The 19,453-nt window shown below is 40.3% G+C and overlaps 2 protein-coding genes across 3 annotated transcripts in view; both read right to left on the bottom strand.

Moving 5' to 3' along the window:
• Nucleotides 1-4,222, bottom strand: part of LOC129671322 (bile salt export pump-like) — a 38,829-nt gene extending 34,607 nt beyond the window's left edge. Inside the window, exon 1 of the mRNA XM_055600181.1 lies at nucleotides 4,107-4,222. The gene's annotated coding sequence lies outside the window, so the exon portion shown is untranslated. The remainder of the gene's footprint in view (nucleotides 1-4,106) is intronic.
• Nucleotides 4,223-4,950: 728 nt separating this feature from the next.
• Nucleotides 4,951-19,453, bottom strand: part of LOC129671321 (bile salt export pump-like) — a 46,812-nt gene continuing 32,309 nt past the window's right edge. For both annotated transcript variants that reach the window (XM_055600179.1, XM_055600180.1), the window contains 7 exons: nucleotides 17,689-17,863; nucleotides 13,568-13,681; nucleotides 10,590-10,700; nucleotides 9,188-9,313; nucleotides 8,385-8,588; nucleotides 5,626-5,796; nucleotides 4,951-5,205 (listed from right to left, as the gene is read on the bottom strand). In XM_055600179.1, coding sequence (XP_055456154.1) covers nucleotides 4,966-5,205; nucleotides 5,626-5,796; nucleotides 8,385-8,588; nucleotides 9,188-9,313; nucleotides 10,590-10,700; nucleotides 13,568-13,681; nucleotides 17,689-17,863 — 1,141 coding nt within the window. In that variant the 3' untranslated portion in view covers nucleotides 4,951-4,965. The remainder of the gene's footprint in view (nucleotides 5,206-5,625; nucleotides 5,797-8,384; nucleotides 8,589-9,187; nucleotides 9,314-10,589; nucleotides 10,701-13,567; nucleotides 13,682-17,688; nucleotides 17,864-19,453) is intronic.

Genomic DNA, 19,453 nt, shown 5'->3' with positions numbered 1-19,453 from the left:
TCTCTCTGTGTCTCTGTCTCTCTCCTGTTTTCACCCTCTTCTTTCCTTCTCCCCTTTAGGGTGATGTCACCTGGATACTAGTAAAACAACAGAAAGAAAAAAAAATAGGCTCTCTAGTAAGGCTATCTGAAGGTTTTGTATATGGCTACCAGGCTAAGGAGCTTTCAAATAAGGTTTGATGAAACTTATCTCCAAGTTATATATTGCACACAAGGAATCAGCAATGTTATTGAAATATGCTTTAGCTTAATGTAGTTGTTCATTCGCCTGTAGTTTATTAGGTTCCTACAGAATATAAAAAAAATCCAATGTTAGGTGTTTATGGGAACATAAAGACTAGCCAAATCACAGACATCTTTCTCAAGGAGTTTAAATCCTACAGGAGAATAATGTGTGTAATTAAGCTACTGTAAGGAAAAGTCTATTGGGGCTTTTATGCTGAAGAGTTAAAGCTGTGCTTTGAAGACTTATTTTGAAGTAGTACAGGTAAGCAGAGAGAGATGGTGGAGGTGAGGGGACCGTGCCAATTGTCCTAACTCTATACGGAATGATTTTAATGTCCCCCATTATTTGCAAATAGGGAAATTTAGACTAAAGCAAATGCCAAATGGTGTCTGTCACCACCCAGAAACCAGAATCCTGGCTTCCCAAGAAACCAGGCACATGTCAACTTCTTTACGCTAATCTCTTCCCACCCTGTGTGATTGACCTTTTAGTCACCCATGGTCAGCTCTATGCATTTACCAGAAGTTACCTTTCTCCTTTAATCTTGGACACTTAAACCCTTGGCTTACCTCATTATGATCAAAACCACAAAACCACTCCTGAAACCTGATTCCCCGTCCCCAGCCCAACCTCTAGGATATTGAATGCATTCCCGCTCAGCACAGTATGTAGAAGATGCACAGAGAGTTGTTTCTTTGGGTTAGGTAACTAATGCTGGGACATCTTCAGACTATGAAGAAGAGGCTGTGTCCCCTGGAGATCACAGGGTGATCGCAGAGTATCATAGGGTCTATGTTATGAGTGAGACTCAAAGCCATCGGTCTATGGCACTAAGGTAGCCATGTAGGAGAAAGGAAAGAATGTCTGTATTTAACTGAGTGCTCTACACCCAGTTCTAGATTAGGGAGACGTCTCTGTGAGTCCCTCCCATCACGTTTCTACTACCTTCATCTTGTACTTCTTCTTATTATTATTATTAATTTAAAACCCTGCATATTTGTTTTGCTTTCCAGCTCTGTTTGTGCCTTAAACACTTTCACAGCAATTTTTTTTTTTTTTTTTTGCTCCTCTATTAAAAGCCCGCTTGATCCTGTCATGGACACACTTGGCACAGGAAGAACCGCCATAGGCTCTGCTGACTGTACATCTTTGTTTTAGACACTCTCATAGGAGGGCCTGCGATGGTAGGTCAAAGACTGGACCATTCTGAGTGCCTCTAAGCACCATCCCCGGAAGAGCGATCTTGTGCTTCTTAAATTTCTCTCCTATTCCTCAAGCTCTTCCACCTCTCTAGTGTATTCTGGTATAAGCCCATGAGCAGTAAGTGTGCTGGGCAAGGGCTCTGCCACCTAGCTGGCTCTCAGTCGGGTTTATCGTAGACACTATGGTAAGGCTCCATCACACGGCGTTTCGGAACTTACACAACATTCTTTAAGAAATCCTCACTTAGGCAAAAGTTGTGTAACACTTTCCACTGTAAAGGAAAACAGCTAATTTGGGAGAATAAACGTTCTTTCTCTCTCCCAACATTATTATTTAGAAAATTATTTTCTTGTTTCCAATTAAGTTGTTTTTGAGCCTGAAATATATTGTTGAGGAAAGGCTCAGCTATTATGAAGACTATAGCCCAAGAAACAAGATACAAATTAACATTTCATTTAGTCATCTTTGAGAAGAAAAATCTTTTCAGACCATACAATGAGATATTTTTAACAGAACTTCTTATTCAAAGTTGTAACTCTTTCTCTGCAGGAGGTTAATAGCTACTTTTTGCGTATAGCTTGTCTTTCTGGATTTTTTTTCAGTCCTAGTTATTAAAATGTAGAATTTGTGGGAAATGTAGCCCAATAAGAGACACTTATGTGAAAATGGTTATTTGTTTCTCATCATAAACTACTTAGAGCAGACAGAATTTTGTTCTTAAGACTAAATAAAACATTGACTTTGTTATAGACATGACCACGTATATTATTTTAAACCAATGACAGAGAGAGGTTCCCTCTCATTGTTTGTGCTCAAGAAATTAGTTGCTATCTTCAAGGTCTGATTTATGTATACTGATCATGATTAAACATGCTGCCGTGATAAAGCATAGTGACATCTGTCTATAAAAATTGGCCTGACAATTCTGATAATTTCTATGTCTTCTGCTCTATGGAGTAATTCAAAGCTATTGCTTTCTTTCTTTTCCAGCTCAATAAAGCTAACACTTTAAAAATTTTTTTCTTTTTTTTCAGTAGATTTTTTTATGAAGAGAGAAAAATATAACCACATCTGAGAATTAAGATCCATAAAGATAAGAACATTAGTATTAAAAAAATCTATATATATTTGAAATAAGTACAAATACTTTTTAGTAAATTATTCCTTGAAAATTAACGATAAATAAAATCATTTTGACTACATAAAGTTGTTATCAGACTGTCCTATTTTAAGCAACTTTAACTCCTTTTCAGGAAACAAGTAGCCATCTTGAATAAGCAAGTCTTTGAGTCTGCTTTGAGCACAGTATTGCATTTAATGTCTTGGTAAGGCCAATGGTAGAGAGATGTCTCAAACACAACTTATTACTAGTTTTCTTACTGAAGAAGAAAAGGTTTTAACAATATTTTCATGAACACAGACAAATATTTCTGGACAGAATTCTTAATACAAAGCTTTTAACACCAGAAAAATGTTTAGGAAAATTCTTTTTTTTTAAGATTTACTTATTATTTATACAGTATTCTGACTGCATGTGTGCCTGCAGGGCAGAAGAGGGCACGATATCTCATCATAGATAGTTATGAACCACCATGTGGTTGCTGGGAATTGAACTCAGGACCTTGGGAAGAACAGCCAGTGCTCTTAACCTTCTGAGCCATCTCTCTAAACCCCAGGTAAATTCTTAAACAAACATAAAAGATGACCATTTACAGTCTCACTAATAACACACTCCAAAATATGTTTTGAAAGTGAAAAGCTATAGATATCAATACATCTATAATTATAGATATAAAAACAGAAAAATAAATATCTCATTTGGGGACATCCTCTACAAGAGCCTAAACAGGCACTTTATTCCACCCAGTTAAGAAACTATTTGAGTCTACATGCATTCCTGTGGGAGCAGAAGTGTTAATAATTCAATTGCCTCTCAATAAGGATAAAGGACAGAGCTAAAGATGGCCTTCATATAAGAGTGTTTCAAACAATAATTAAGTTTGGGGGAGAAAGAGTAGGTGCCTGGCAGCTTGTTTGTTTTCTTATTTGTAATTGTTTGTTATTTCTCCTGAGATAGGGTCTCATGTCGTAGTCCAAGCTAGCCCGGGTGAACATGTAATCTTCCTACTCAGTCTCTCAGGTATACAAACATGCACCACAGCACGGAGCTAACACACAGTTTTAAAGTCTCTGTTCTAGCGGATAGAAAGATGGCTCAGTGGGAAAGAGCACTGGCTTCTCTCCGAGTTTCAATTCCCAGCACCCACACAGTGGTTCACAACCATCCGTAACTCCAGCCCCAGGGGGTCCATTTCCCACTTCTGGTCTCTGTAGGCACCAGGCACATCCACAGTGCACAGAAATACATGCAGGCAAAACACCCATGCACATCAAATTAAATTTAAAACAAACAATAAAATGAAATCTCTACTCTAAGCTCAATAATCAGAGAGCCTTCCAGCCTGGCCCTCCTCCCAGAAGACTGAAAAGATCAAGTTAAACACCCTGACACACTCATATCACAAGACATGGAGTCTGCCATGGGGCTTCCTTCTTGGACCTGAGATATTGCCTAAACATCACGGGTGTAGAAGCCTCCTAAAAATACACACACACACACACACACACACACACACACACACACACCAAAACTTCAAAATCGCACGGCTCGTGCTTACCTTAAACTCTCCCGATAGCTTCCTCTGGTAAAAGTCCTCTTGAGTGTGCCGCCTTCGCTTGCGTCTTTCCCTGTTTAACACGACATGAGCCGTTCCTTAGAGCACACGGTAAGTACAGCCTTATTTACATAGAATAATTTCCTGTTTGCCTGGGAGGTAATTATTGCATTGGATACCCAAAGATCCTGTTAACTTACTGCAATAAATAAAAGTCAAAACGTGTCCAACAGATTCTAATAAAACAAAAATTCGAAACACTCAGTAAGATTGACTTGTGTGAAATGTGTGGTGGCTGTTTGTTTTGCTTTGTTTTTTTTCTTCTTCTATAGACATAAGGATCTTTTAGTATAAATTTTAGAAAACTGATGAACATTCACTTGGCACCAAAAAAAAAAAAAAAAAAGGTAGATACGACCAGCAAACTTTCATAACTTACTTGGATTTCATATTGTAAACATATGCAGTAGTTATGCCTGATGCTGTTCATGAGTCCACATGGGAGATGGTGGAGAAAGCCAAGGGTGGTTGATTAATGAGCTCGGCATAACCACCAAGCTCAGATTAAGAAAAAGAAGGCATAGGGAAAACATTTGTCCTTGTTTAACTCGTGCACCAGTAATGACAACCTGTCACGTGCCTGACACAGCTAGGAAGCTTCTCCTACTTGAAAAGTGGTAGATTTGAAAGCAGATAAGACCTTGGGTTTCATTCTGTGACTTGGTCAGATAACTTAGCCTTCTGTGCTTTATTTCTTTACCTTATCAGTTGCATAATGTCTGCTGGGCTTTGTGAGAATAAGCGATACATTTTCATAAGCGTATAAATTCATCATGTAAATAGCACCATATGTATTAATTATTTAGTATAATATACAGGCCAAAGGGAAAAGGTACTTGCCCTTTACGCCCCTTTCTTTGTGGGCTTCATCTCCTTGGCTTTGCAGGGTCATAAGCATGAAGTAGACACCTTTTCTTTCTAACAACTCTTCATGCGTGCCTTTTTCCACAGCTGCTCCATGTTCAAACCCGATGATCACATCTGCAGCTCTGACTGTTGATAGGCGATGGGCAACTGAGATGATTATGTGCTCGTGCTGAATCTGTCAGGGGACATGGTGTACCTCTAAGGCTGTAAGACTGTAAGACAGAACCCATGCCAACCTTCACACCATCCCTGAGACCACAAGGAATTCAGTTTTGGACCCTAGGAACATCCTTCACAGGTTATGCATATATCAGAAAGAGCCAACAGTCTCTTGTAGCCATAAATCACATCACAGATTGACCTGGTGGCAGAAATTAATCATTAGTTTAATAAAAGGGGGCTTAAACCACGTCACACTTCCTATGAGTTTAATTTTACATTGCATCTTTAGGGAGTAAATCACAACTATGTTCTGTTCAACACAAAATAGATGGCAATTGACCAATATTTTACAAATTTTCAGACTGAGTATACTGGCCTGTTAGTATCACTCCCTCCTTGAGGGGCCTGTGAAATGAACTGACTCTCCACAAACCTTATTCAGAGCTTCTTGTACCCTGGCTTCGCTCTCATTGTCTAGTGCCGAGGTAGCCATGTCCAAAAGCAGGATCTTGGAATTCCGGACGAGGGCTCGAGCAATGGCTACCCTTTGCTTCTGACCACCACTCATCTGGCTTCCTCCTTCTCCAACAAGGGTGTCAAATTGCTAGGAGTCATGAAGAAGAATTTGACAGCTTCTGATAGTGCTCCAGTATTCCTTCTAACTTTTTTTTTCTCAAGTGTGAATTTTTACAGGCCCAACTTTTACTGAAAGAAACAGCCCTCTCTGAAACAAATTAAGCAATCAATATTTGCATGTGAGATAATTGGTGCATTGAACTGTGTGAATGTTCCTTCTTAGTTCATGTCCAAATAAAAAATTTGCAACCAAAATGAAAATTGATTAGTCTTGAAAACCCAGAATAGGAGACTAAGTCACATACCACAATCTTGTCTCTGTTCTCCTGTTGAACGCAAAGCAAAACACAGTGCTAAACCTGTCTTTATATTGTGAGTGAAAGATCAAACTAGTTTTTAATACTTCTTGCTGTCACAGCAAATCCTGACTGAGCATCCCACAGAACTAACTTCACACTGAAATGTAACAATGGAGTATTAGAAGTCAAATTTTTTACTTTCTTAGTATCAGCCAAAAATGGTTGAGCTCTTTACCGCAGATAAAGCATGGTTGCTGATGTTCTACATATATTAAGCCGAGCATGATGACAGAGGCAGGCAGATCTCTGAGAGTTCAAGGCTAGCCTGGTCTACAAAGCAAGGAAGGAAGTTTAAATTCTACATGTAGTCCTCATAACCCCAAGCGGCAGGTACTGCTATTTGTCTTAATGGCTGAACAAGGATTGATGGTTGAACGTAAAGGATTAAACTAACCTGGTGAAGTTCATAAAGCTAGAAGGTGGAGAAGTTGGTCTGATGTTGAGGCAGTATAAACAGGACTGAAGTGATTCCTTTAGCTGTCAGACTATGGCAACCTCATAACAGTGCTACCCAAAAAGGTGATTTAGAACGTTTGGTGGTTTGAATGAAGATGTCCTCCGTAAGCTCACAGGGAGGGCGTTGTTTGAAATGCTTTGTTGGAAAAAGTGTGGCCTTCTTCGAGGGAGTGTGTCACTGGGGGGTGGGCGTTGAGGTTTCAGAAGCTCAAGCCAGGCCCAGTGGCTCTCTCTATCTTCCTCCTGTCTGCAGATTCATATGCAGAACTCTCAGCTACCTTGTCGGCTCCATATGCCACCATGCTTCCTGCCCTGAACATAATGGGCTAAGCCTTCGAACTGTAAGTTAGTCTCAATGAAATGTTTTTCTTTTTTAGGAGTTGCTGTGCTCATGGTGTCCCTTCACAACAATAAAACCCTAAGACAGAGGGTAAGTGGGATATATTCAAGGTCAGTGTCTCTGGAACTTGACCACCTGCTATGACTTTCCTATTTATGGATTGTATAATTGTGGGCCATTATTGACCTCCCAGAACATAATCCTTCATCCTGAAGATGGCCGTCATAGTAGTTGCTACCTGACAAAGTGGTTGCGGGGGTTAAATAAGCTTACATATGTGAAGTGCTAGAACAAAGCCTGCAATGTATTTAAAATCATGCATATGCCACTAGTAAGTGTACTGTGACTTAGAGATCATCATGGCAAATACAGTAAATGTAACACAGAGCTGGTTTTTGTAGACATGGTGATCATACGGAATGGAGGCCTAATGAGGAACTCTCGAATTTGTGAGATTCAGGTCTAAGAGCACAACAGTTAAACTGTGTCAGCACAAGAAAACCAGGTTAATTGCCAACTTGATGGATTTGAAGCCACCTAGGAGACACACCTTTGGGCACATTTTGAGAGTGCTTGTGGAAATGGTAATCAGCGAAGAGAAGGCCCACTTCTCTCCATGGGATAGTGTAAGATGTCCACTATCCCATGAGCTGGGGTAAAAAGACAAATAAAATGCAAGCTCAGCACAGGCACTCATCTCTCTCAGCTTCCTGCCTACCAACAAGTGTGAACGGATGTGTCATGCTCTGCCATGTTGTATTGTATCCTCAAACTGTTAGAATAAATCCTTCCTCTCTGAAGTTGCATCTTATCAAGTATTTGGTTACCACCTTGTGGTGTCGTTGGGAGCCAGTAGGGCCTTCAAGAGTAACTTTGTGGAAGGAACTTGGTCTGCTGAGTGGGGTTGGGAGGGAGGTTGGGGGTTGGAGGAGTAGGAGAATGTAGCCTTGAAAAAGACATCAGGATTTTGGCCTTTCCTCTTTCTCTATTTGCTTTCTGGCTTCTGAAAGGTGAGCTGTTTATGCTCTGCTACACTCTCCTTCTATGATGTTCTATGTTGCCATAAGCAAAGTAACCATATGCCCAAATAAATTTTCCTCCTTATAACTTACTTACCTTGTGTATTTTGTCACAGTAACTGAAAAGTGATTAACAAGCAAGAAAACATTTCTCAAGCATTGCTTCATGACAAATATTGCAAAAAAAAATTTCAACACATGCTTAATAGATAGACAAAGATATCATCTCTATACCAAAGGGATCTTTCTAAAAGCTAGATCTCCACTTTGGTAGCTGTCAAACATATAAACAATATATTTTCATATGAAAGGGAAAACATGTTATATTTCCAGGCATAAATCTAGAGCATGCCATTAAAGATGTAAGGACTGAGGATTCAAGTGAACAAACTAACTCTTCCCTTGCTGACTTCTGTGCTCCCCTGGACTGAAAGTAGGGTACCTGTGGCAGGGCCATAATGAAGTTGTAGGCATTGGCCTTTTTGGCAGCTTGGACTATGTCTTCCATTGTTGCATCTTCTCTGCCGTAGCGAATATTTTCTGCGATGGTTGTGGAGAAGAGAACGGGCTCCTGCTCCACTATCCCAATTTGATCTCTCAGCCACCGAATGTTAAGAGAGCGAATGTCATGGCCATCCAGAGTCACCTAGAGAACAGAAGAGCATCACACAGCTTGGAGACCTTCAAGCTTCTGAATCATAATGTTAGGGGATACTTGACCACTGGAGAGGATAACCAGAGACTAACAAGACTATAATAGAAACAGTTCCCATGGAAAGGTGGCTGTTCGTGCAAGGATATCAGTGTGCAATTGTAACTGAGTTAAACAATACAGAAATTTACTGTAGAAACACAGGTGAGGTAAAGGTCGCTTGACTTCTCGCTGCTACCCTCAGAATGGGCACATTTTGAATTTCTCTGGAGAGTAAGCAGGTATTCGCCATACTCTGTGTTACCGTTATTGTCTTTTGGCTTGTGTCCAAAAAGGGACTTCAAAAGCTACAATGAAAGCAAGCACTAGCCCCTATTTTGTAGGAGTGTTTATAGTAAATCTTTCTTTCAAATCTGATTCATCAAATAACACTTTGCTGCTCAAAGCAGTTGAAACTACAAAGTTTGTGAACAAACAAACAAAAGCATTATAGGAAAATGTAAAATGATGTTAAATTAAAAACAAAAATCAAGTTGACAACATTACCGCTTGCATCCCCTCAGCCCTGTTGAAAGTTTCTGGAAGATACACACCATGCCTTCACAGGGGTCATAGAATCTCTGGATGAGCTGTAACGCTGTGCTCTTCCCGGACCCACTGGATCCCACCAGAGCCGTTATTTCCCCTGGTTTAATGACCATGCTGAGGTTGTTTAAAACCTGAAGAGGAAAGAACATTTTTTTTTAAAAAAAAAAAGTTTATAATGTCACTGGGCACTTCCCCAGGCAATTAAACCATACATAGGAGGCTTTGTGAGGATTTGTATAGTGTATCCATGCCTCCCGAAGAAGCGTGAATGTGTGTGTGTGTGTTTACTTATGCCCCATGACACTGTCCATATACATACATCAATCAACAACAAAAGGAGACTGTCTGGAAAGAGGTTTTACCATTAGCACGCTGCCTAATAGCTGTGGCCAACAATCAAATGATAATGTATTAACACTGGTAAATAAACAAGGGTCACCTTTAAAATTATGCCTCAAAATCTAATTTAAAATACATCTGACCTACTAGGGTACCTTAAGGTGTCACTCCCAATTAGTTAAATAAGCAGCTCCTCTGAGTCATAAGTGTAATGATAACTCATAAATCAAGGATCAGAAATAAACCAGTTTGCCGATGAGATGTTTGAATGGTATCCGAGTCTATTACTTGAATAACATGGCCTAATAAATGTGTGTGTTGTGTTTCTAGATTAAAAACTCTGTGAAGGGCAAGGACTAAATATTAGTAGGTGAAATTAGGCTTTGGTTCTGTGAGTACAGCAGAAATATTATTAATAAAAGGAAAACAGAGATACTAAGTTTGAATGAAAACAAGCATTATTTCAAAGCCAGTTCCTTCGAGGGGGCAGATGGGGGTTTCCTATAGAGTGGAGTTACCTCTAGCGATCTTGCTCTGTAGGCTCTAGAAAACAGTATATATATCTCTCACAGTATGCCCTAGAAAATCACCAAGCACAAGATACAGAGAGCAAGAGCACCAGGTGACCAGCTAGGGGCCTAGGAAACCTCTGGGTAGGAAGTAAAGTCGCTCCCAGCTGCCGGTTCTGCCAGTCACACCCTCCCTGGACATGCTCCACTCCTGTGGTTTCCAGGGAGGTGGTGATCGGAAGCTGTACCACCTGATTGTCTTGCTTGCCTGACAACATACCTGGAATGGCAGAATCTGCTGGCCACTCATTTCAACAGAGGATTCCCCTGGCTGACTCAGCCGGAGCCTTGTGCTATATTGTGTTCCAATTCGCACGTTACAACCATCGCTTAGAAATGAAGTGTGGCCCTAAGTTGGCACAGTATCCAAGGGATACTTCCAGGGAAACACACCTCTGTCCTCTGTTCGTGGAAACTGAGTCACCACACAGAAACCAGTGTGTGGACCTGAAAATGAATTCCTCAAGAGTAGAACATCAGGCAAAAGGTGAACACTCACCTTCACTTCTGGCCTAGAAGGATAGTGGAAGGTCACATTATGGAATTCAATTTCGCCCTTGATTCGGTCTAGCTTGTAACCGTCTTCTGACATGCAGTCAATGGTGGGTTGCTGGAGCGCAATGCGAAGATACAGTGACAATGAGTGCCGTGTACATTTTGTGTCCATCCTAGTATTAGTTAACTCACAAAGTAAAACTGGGGCTGGAGAGACAGCTCAGTGGTTAAGAGCACTTGAGGCTCTTGCAAAGGACTCGGGTTCGATTCCCACCACTCCCAAGGTAGGTGATTCCCAATCATCCATAATCCCATTTCCTGGGGAGCTGATGTTCTCTTTTACCTCCACGGGCACCAAGCACGCATGTGGTGCACATACATACATGAAGGCAAAATATGCAGGAAAATGAAATGAAAAAATCTAATAAAAATTTTTGTTAAAGCAGAACTCTTTCTGGGCAAAATATAGTAGAAATACGCTAAAGATAAATTGCTTCCATATTCCATGTTTACAAGAGCAATACCAATCACTACTGTTGAGATTGCTAAGCTATTCTTAGATTACTATATTATTGTTGAATGTGACATTAATAGGATAGCAGAGAGTTTTATTTATTTAATTACTATTATTTGTTGAACTATTCCTGTAAGCTTATATAGTATTAATATTATATGATGTGAAGAAAGCTTTGTTTATTGATACATAATATACAATGTTAATATAATTAGCATTTATTGTAAATGCTATATGACACACTTATATTTATATTACTGAGACGATGGAAGGAGTTTTGATGTACCTCTTGAATTTACATTGTTGTTACGTTCTGGTGAGATAGGGAGGAACCTCTGAAAGTGTTCCTTCCCCAGGGTGAGACAGCTCGCCAGCTAGGCTGGGGCTGGTAGCCCTCTACATTTGATAGCCAGTGCAGATGGTGGGTAAAATTAAGTGTCCACAAAATGTTCTCAAATATCACCAAGTTGGCACTGTGCCCTGAATCCACTCTTCTGCTACTGGTGACATCAATCTAAGACAACCATTCTGGGTCACCAGACAAGGAAGAGCTCCTCCTCTTCCTCTGAGAACATTCCAGGTTGGACTTTGTCCATCTTCCACACTAGTCAAAGGAATTCATGACCGTGGCCCTATCAGCGGATATACTGCAATCTATTTTCTTTTTCTCAAGTGTCTAACGGGGATAATAAAATAAAATTTAAATGCCTAAATTTTCCGTTGTTTTCACAGGGATTCTTTGCAGTCATCACTTTATCTGAGACTGTGACAGTCCTAAGAAGAAGGTAGCATTAGAAAAGGTCAAAGGACTGAGAGATGGCTCAGTGGTTACAAGTACACACTTGCTCTGCAGAGGACCCAGGTTCGGCCCCCAGCTCCTGCAGTGGGGGACTCACAACCATCCTAATTCCAACTCCGGGGACTCTAACGTTTTTGACCTGAGCTCACATGCACAAGCAGACAGACAGTTATACACACATACACAGTTAAAACCAACAAAATAAATATTTTCAAAAGGAAAATATTAACGTATTCCAGGTTATGGACCCACAGCACAAAGCAGCTTCCTCCAGTAGGTGACCACATCATTGTTTGCCAGAAAATAACCATTTTTCTTGACCCATAACTCTTGGTCCAGGGTGCTTTTTCCAAAGGAAGAAGACAGCAGAGTGCAGTCTTATCCCTTCTCTCCTTGGTCTGTGGTTGCCAGACAGGACTTTCAATGAACTTCCAGAAATTAACCAGCAATGCCCACCCAGGGCTAGCAAAGTCCTTTAAAAACTTAAAGAGACTTCCCGCCAGAAGAAATTCCAGGCTCATGGATATGATCTTAAACCTTTTCCCATTCCTCCAGCCTCTGCCCTGGATCACTTTGGTCATTCACACTGGACTTTCTTATCTTCTTGAGTTCACCAAGCTCTTTCCCAACCAACAAGTTTCTCAACCAGGAATTCCTTTTCCTTTCTTACTTCCCAATAACCCCATTTAAAGGTTCCCCCCACAAAATAGTCATAACACCTTGTCCTATTTTATCTCTTTTATTGGATCTGATGTTATCTTTAAATGTTTATTTCTTGTTATGTGTTGTGGTGCGCACCTTTAATCCTTTAAACACACCTTTAAACATACATACAAGCCAGAGGCAGGTGGATCTTAGGGCCAGGTCTATGTAGCGAGTATTAGACTTGTCTCTAACAAACTGTTTATTTCTTTGCAGGTGTCCCCAGTATGAGTGTGAAAGCAGGAACATAAATTGTTCTAACTCTGTTGGAGGTTGGCCTGGTGCTGTCTATTCTAATGTTAATCACTGGCCCCAAGATCTAGTCCCTGCTCAGAAGAGCACATTCTCACATAAACCTATCCTTGTTTTGTAAACCTGCCTAAATCATTATATCTTGGTTGATTAAGCAGCCTATACCTGGGCAGGACAGAATGGGGCAGGCATGGCTAAGATTCCTGAGCTTTAGGAGGTTCAGGAGAGAACCATGGGAAACAGATGGACGTGAAGAGAGGAAGGAGGATGCCATGATAAGTTAGCGTGGAGAAGAAACCACGAGGGCTGTGAGGAAGGACTTCAACAGTGGCGTGAGAAGGCCCTGATGAAGAATATAAGCAAGTTCCATGGGATTATGGATGGAAGGTAGACCAGATGAGGAGGATTCAAGTGGATGGCATTGGATGGGGGCTGAGAGATGGATGGTAAGGTTCAGTGTAGGTGAAATATCTGCCCGGCCCAAGGTAAATAAGGCAATTATAAAATCTAAGAGGTGTCTGCGTCTTATTATTTGTGATAGCAGGTTAAATAATACTACCATGATAATCTTAGTGCAAATAAAAAATAATAAATAGCCCAACACTTTTTTTTTTTTTAACTACAACATAACTCACAGGCTGGTTTCCAGATCGTAGAACCCATTCAGTACATATCCCACTAAATAATTTTTTTTGGGGGACGGGATTTTACATACCCTGTCTATTGTTTGAAAAATACTGGTAGCTGCTGAACGCCCAGTAGCAAAGAATTCCAAGGAAGAAGTTGCGTGGCCAAGATTTAAAGCAGCTATTATGATACAGAGGAAAATCTGAAATAAAAAACATAGTTTTTATACATTTTTGCCAGTTTGTAAGTTTACCATTTGGAGCACCCTTGTGAATTCCTAAGAACTCTCAGAAATGTTTTGCAGTTAAGTAGTTTACGGGCTCTTCAGGAACACAGAAAATATCTTTTGCTCTGTAAAGCATCTCTCCATAGTTATACTTTAAAATACTTCTTCTACAGAGCAGAGGAACTGAGTAAGTGGTGCAAACAGGCAGATAAGAACAGTACTTGTCTAAACATTTTTAAGATCACCCTCTCCAGAGACCTCCCTCTTCAGCAAAGGCATTCGTCCTGTGTCCTAGATCCAGAAGCAGCAAACACATATTATAAAAGCCCACTAGTGAACAGCTCAGGTTCTCCAGGCCCGGAGGGTTCTGAACCCATGTGTGTCATGTAATAAACCATAGAGTTCAAAAGCAAACATAGTGATGATCGTGGCTGTGTCCCGTAGAGCATCTTTATAACAAACGGATGAGGAATAGATCTGGACCAATGGCTATGTGACTGAGTCACTGGAGTCTTTAATTGGAGACTATAGGTCAACCTCTGCTTAGCCTGGCTTTATAAGCCGTTACCTCAAGCAATTTTCTCTATGGAGGGTCATAGAGAGGCCATAAGTGAGAGAAGACAGACATATATGGTCAATGCGATTACAGTAGGCAGCACACACTCTAGGTAAGAAGTCTCCAACAGAAATGTCATAGCTCCATAGAAAGGCAAGAAAAGAGACCACAGGGAGCAGGCAGTACATGGGACACCCTTCTAGAGATTTCTGTCCCTTACCACACAGATCTGGAGGAAGAAAAACTAGCTAATGGGCGAATTGAGACCTGAGCACGTGTCATTCTCTATGGCACTTAGCATATATTTCTGAACCTCATGGTTGCCTTTCATTTTTGTAGTGGTAGAATCATGACACCAGTCACAGTAAAGTTATGCATATTATTTACGGTAATTACATTAAACACCCCACTCAGTGCCTCATGCCTAAAATACACTGAGTGAATGTTATTTTCTATTACTGTTACTACTCTTTACTGTTGAGACCTGAAATCTAAATGAAAAACCAAAATTTCACCCTCATCTAGTTCCTCTTCATGTTACCCTAATAGAGCAGAGAGCAAGTTTTTGTCTGTACACAAGTTGATACTAATTACTGTAATCTATGTGTACTGCTTCTCATTTATACCCAATGCAGATATAAGTCTGTGCACAACAAAATTAATTGTGATTAATTAATTAAGCTAGATTAATCTGATTGTTAATTAGTTTAGTGACTTAAAACATTGAATTCAACTCAAGAGTACTCAGCTTTTGTATTTGCTGTATAGAAATATAGCCAAGAGCTCTCTCTCTCTCTCTCTCTCTCACACACACACACACACACACAAATGAGAGAGAGAGAGCTTATCATTAAAGAAAATCTTTACAATGAGGCACATATCAAGGCAAGATGTAAGCAGAGCATTATAGAAAGAAGTTGAGAAAAAGAGGATATAATTGTTGATTAAAATGTTAGAGTCACACAGTAGGTCATGTCCCACATATAGTAAGAACTTAAAAACTATTCATTGAAATGCTGAACTTCTCAGGGAAGGTCTAGCAGGTTTGTTCAACCAACGTTGCTGACTTCAAAGTTCATACAATCAAGTCACAAAACAAAACAAAAAATAAACATCCCTCAAAATATTTTAAGTAAGTTTCAAAATTTTGTTGGACCGTATTTATAGCTTCCTTTGGCTACTTGTAACATGTGGGTGGCTGAATGAAAATACATGATAGGTGTTCCCATGGTTAAATTGCCAGGAAACTTAAAAAAAGATGAGTACCATAAAACCAGGATCTATGGATCGTCATTTGCTATGGTGGTCTGAATGAGAATGGCACTGATAGGCTCATAGATTTGCAGGCTTGCTCCCCAGTTGGTGGAACTGTTTGGGAAGGGTTAGGAGGTATGGCCTTATTGGAGGAGGTATGTGTGTGGAGGGGGCACTTTTAGATTTTAAAACCCTATGCCATTTCCCATTTAGTTCTCTCTCTCCCTCCCCCTCTTCCTCTCTATCTCTGTCTCTCTCTCTTTCTCTCTCACCTGAAGAACAAGATGGAAGCTCTGAGCTATTGCTCTAGTGACATGCCTGCCCGTCTACTGTCATATTCTCCACCATGACAGTCATGGGCTCAGTCTCTGGAACTGAAATACCCAATAAACTCATTCTTCTACAAGTACCTTAGTCTTGCTGCTTCTCCACAGCAGTAGAAAACTAAGACAGTTACTAAGGGGTTCTAGTTTGATTTCCTGTGTTGTGACAAATATCACAACCAAAATCAGCTTGGGAGGAAAGGGTTTGCTTGGCTTACAAGTCACAGTGTATTACTGAGAAAAGCTGAGACAGGAACCTGAAGTCAAGAACTCCTCACTGGCTTGTTCCCTATGACTCCTTAGCTAGCTTTTTCATATAGCCCAAGACTACCTGTCTAGGGATGGCACTGGCCATAATAGTCTGGGCCCTCCAACAGCAATCAGCAATCACAAACATGAATGAAAACCATGCCCTACACACATGCCCACAGGCCAATGTGATGAAGGCAGTTCCTCAACTGAGTATCCCTTTCCACGTATGTAAAGTTGACAACTGAAGCCAGGACACACAGGGACTTTTACTCAGAGCATTCAGTTGACCTTGTGGGTCATTCAATTTTCAATTTACCAATTCACTTCCCCTCTGAACTTTTGTTCATGAATTCCACTCTTCTTGGGGCACAGATGCTCCGTGAAATTGAACAGCCAAAGCTAAGTTCAACTACTGGCACCTTTGATGGGCAAATGTATAGCATAAAAGCTTTTAAATTATTTTAATTACATTTGTTTGTTTATTGGGAGTTGCATGTGAGCCATAATGCAGGTGTGGAGGTCAGAGGAGGACCTACCTGAGTCAATTACCGCCTTCCTAATGAGTCTCAGGGATTGAGCCCAGGTCATTGCGCTTAGCAGAAAGAGCCTTTATCCACTGAGCCCACTCACCAGTCCGAATGTCTAAAGCTTTTAGAAGTGATTGGATCAATAAGGAGAAAGAACTTTGTGGTCAGGTTTCAGACCTACAATACTTTAACGTTTCCAATGTGCCAAAATAGATCTAACGTTGCAGGGAGAACAGCAAATGATGATAAATATTAACACTTTCCATACTATCATTCAAAGTTTACGCAGCACCTGAACATGTGCTATCACATTCGGTGTTTTTAAACAAAGTCCAAAGCTGCGCCAGCTGCTTCAGCAAACACAAAGGCGATTTTAAAGCACTCTGCTGCTCCACTGTCTTGCTCAGAAGGACAGGCGTTGGAAAGCCACCCCTCTTGCCAGTGCAAATGCCCCCACTTTCCCTAGACGTGTGTCAGTAACAAACAGTGGAAGAACCACTTTTGTTATTGTTGTCCACGCTACTTTGGATGGATCTGGTGCATGGCAAATGCACAGTGAAGGCTAGTGGAGTGGATAACTGAAAGGATACTGCAACTCAAAGTCACTATAACATCCCACATATGACTTACATAACATGCTTGTATCACTTACTCAGTTGAAGATGTCACTGACTTGACGTATCAACAACCCATCATGCATACAGTACTTAGGCACACATCTTGTGCTATGACTGACTTCAGCTTTATGCCCTGTTCATCTTTAGCTGAGAGGTCAGTGACTTTCCATTTCCATGGATTATTATCTTTTGGGATGAGCTTGAGGCTTGCTGTTGTACAGCTGTAAAATCTTTAATTGGAAATCATCGACTTGCTGGTCTCATCAGCCCAGGTGTTCAGCCTCTCCTCACCAAAATGTCCTAGTATTGTTGCTCTTGCAGATGGAGTTCAGCAAACCGCTGAAGCCTTCCTGCCTGGGACCTTAAAGCAATAATCCTCGTGGCTACCTACTACTGACGGCTTTTCTGATACGCTAGGAAGAAAGACCATATGTAGAAAACAAGAGCAAAGTACCTGGACCAGTGTCCCCGGGGTATACTCTTTTTCATCCAGGACAAGTGTGGACCCATACCAGAAGGCCAGCGCATAACAAAAAAAAATGAGGCACCATGTGTACCCGGTAAAGAATCCCATCACCATTCCTTTTCTGATTCCCCAGTACTGGGCAGATACAAGATTTTTCTCATACCTGTAAACAAACAAACAGACAAACAAACAAACAAAAGTTAGGATCAATGCCAGTCTGAGCAGCTCAGGGCAGAATTTCTAAAATGGGTCACGATGCAGTTTCATTCAGTGGTTCTAGTCATCTCCAAACAAAGCTTCTTAAGCTGCTTGCAGCTTGGAAGAGGAGCAGGGGAGTAACCGAGGCCCCAGGAGAAAACAATTTCTTCACAAATGTCTTTATTTGGAATCCTGTTGCTATTTATGTTTAAAATGTTTCCTTGGAATACACATCATGTTTTCTATCAGAAAATAAGGCAATTGCCTTTAAATTGACAGACTAGATTAGTTCACATGGTAAGTTCCAGGACAGCCAAGACTACATAGTGAGACTGTATCTCAAGCCAACAAACAAACAAGCTCAAAAATATTAACTAAATTACAAAAAATAAATAAAATCTTTTTTTCCTCTCCCCCGCCATGGCCAAGACAGAGTTTCTCTGTGTAACCCTGGCCATCCTAGAACTTGCTGTTTGCCTCAAACTCAGGAGACTTGCCTGCCTCCTTTTTCCAAGAGCTGGGATTAAAGGTGTGTATCCCCACTGCCCTGTTATAAAATCGTATTTTTGACAACTGCATCAAATTTGCAAGTTAAGTTTTTACTTTCATTAAAAATTATTCTCTAGAATGATTTATTATAATTCATCAATGTTAAATCTTGTTTGGTTAAATGAAAAATTATAAGGGTTATTAAATTCATTTAACAGCACAGGAGCTTCACAAAATATTTTCAATTTTAAAAACACATGGGGCTGACAAGACGACCCACTGAGTAAAGCACCAAGCCCAAGGACCCAAGTTTGAGCTCGCTGATCCACATGGTAGATGGGGAGATTCCGAGATTCTGCTCCTGCAAGTTGTCCTTTGACCTTCACTTGTCAGCTCTGAGCACACACCTCTCCTTTCTTCCCCCCAAAAATAAATAACATGTTTTAAAAACTGAAAAAAGTGGAATTATACTTTATATCATATTATTCTTCCTTCCTTCCTTTCTTTCTTCCTTTCTTTCTTTCCCTCTTATTTCATTCTTTCCTTTCTTTCTTTTTTCCTTTTCTTTTTGGCATAGTAGACAAACCACCAATTTCAATGGATGCAAACATCTTCCTGCCTCAGTGTCCTTTGTGCTAGGATGACAGGCATGAGTCATAGTGTTAGGGTCCCTTAGTCTTTGAAAATGTAAATTAAATTAATTTTTTTGCTAATACATAAAAACATCCCATAATATATAATGATTGAATAAAATGTAATGCTTTGATGCATGTAGACATTGTGTAATGTTTAAATCAGATATATATATATAAACATATAAATATATATTTAAATAAATATATACACACACACATACTCTCAATCATTTATCATCTGGGTGTGGGAGTGAACTAGAGAGTCAGAGGTAGGAAGGAAGATTCCAAGTTTAGGGACAGCCTTGGGTACATAGCAAGTCAAAGGTCAGCCTAGGTTACATAGTAAAAAAGAAAAAGAAAAATCCCAGGACAAACTTTCAAAATCCTTTTTTGCTTCTTTGAAATATGCAGCACATTGCTATCTGTAGCTG

Source organism: Psammomys obesus, unplaced genomic scaffold (assembly GCF_907164565.1).
Source record: "Psammomys obesus unplaced genomic scaffold, mPsaObe1.curated_primary_1811, whole genome shotgun sequence".
Classification (NCBI taxonomy): Eukaryota; Metazoa; Chordata; class Mammalia; order Rodentia; family Muridae; genus Psammomys; species Psammomys obesus.
The sequence above is the reverse complement of the archived record's forward strand: the minus strand, read 5'-3'. Positions and strand labels throughout refer to the sequence as shown.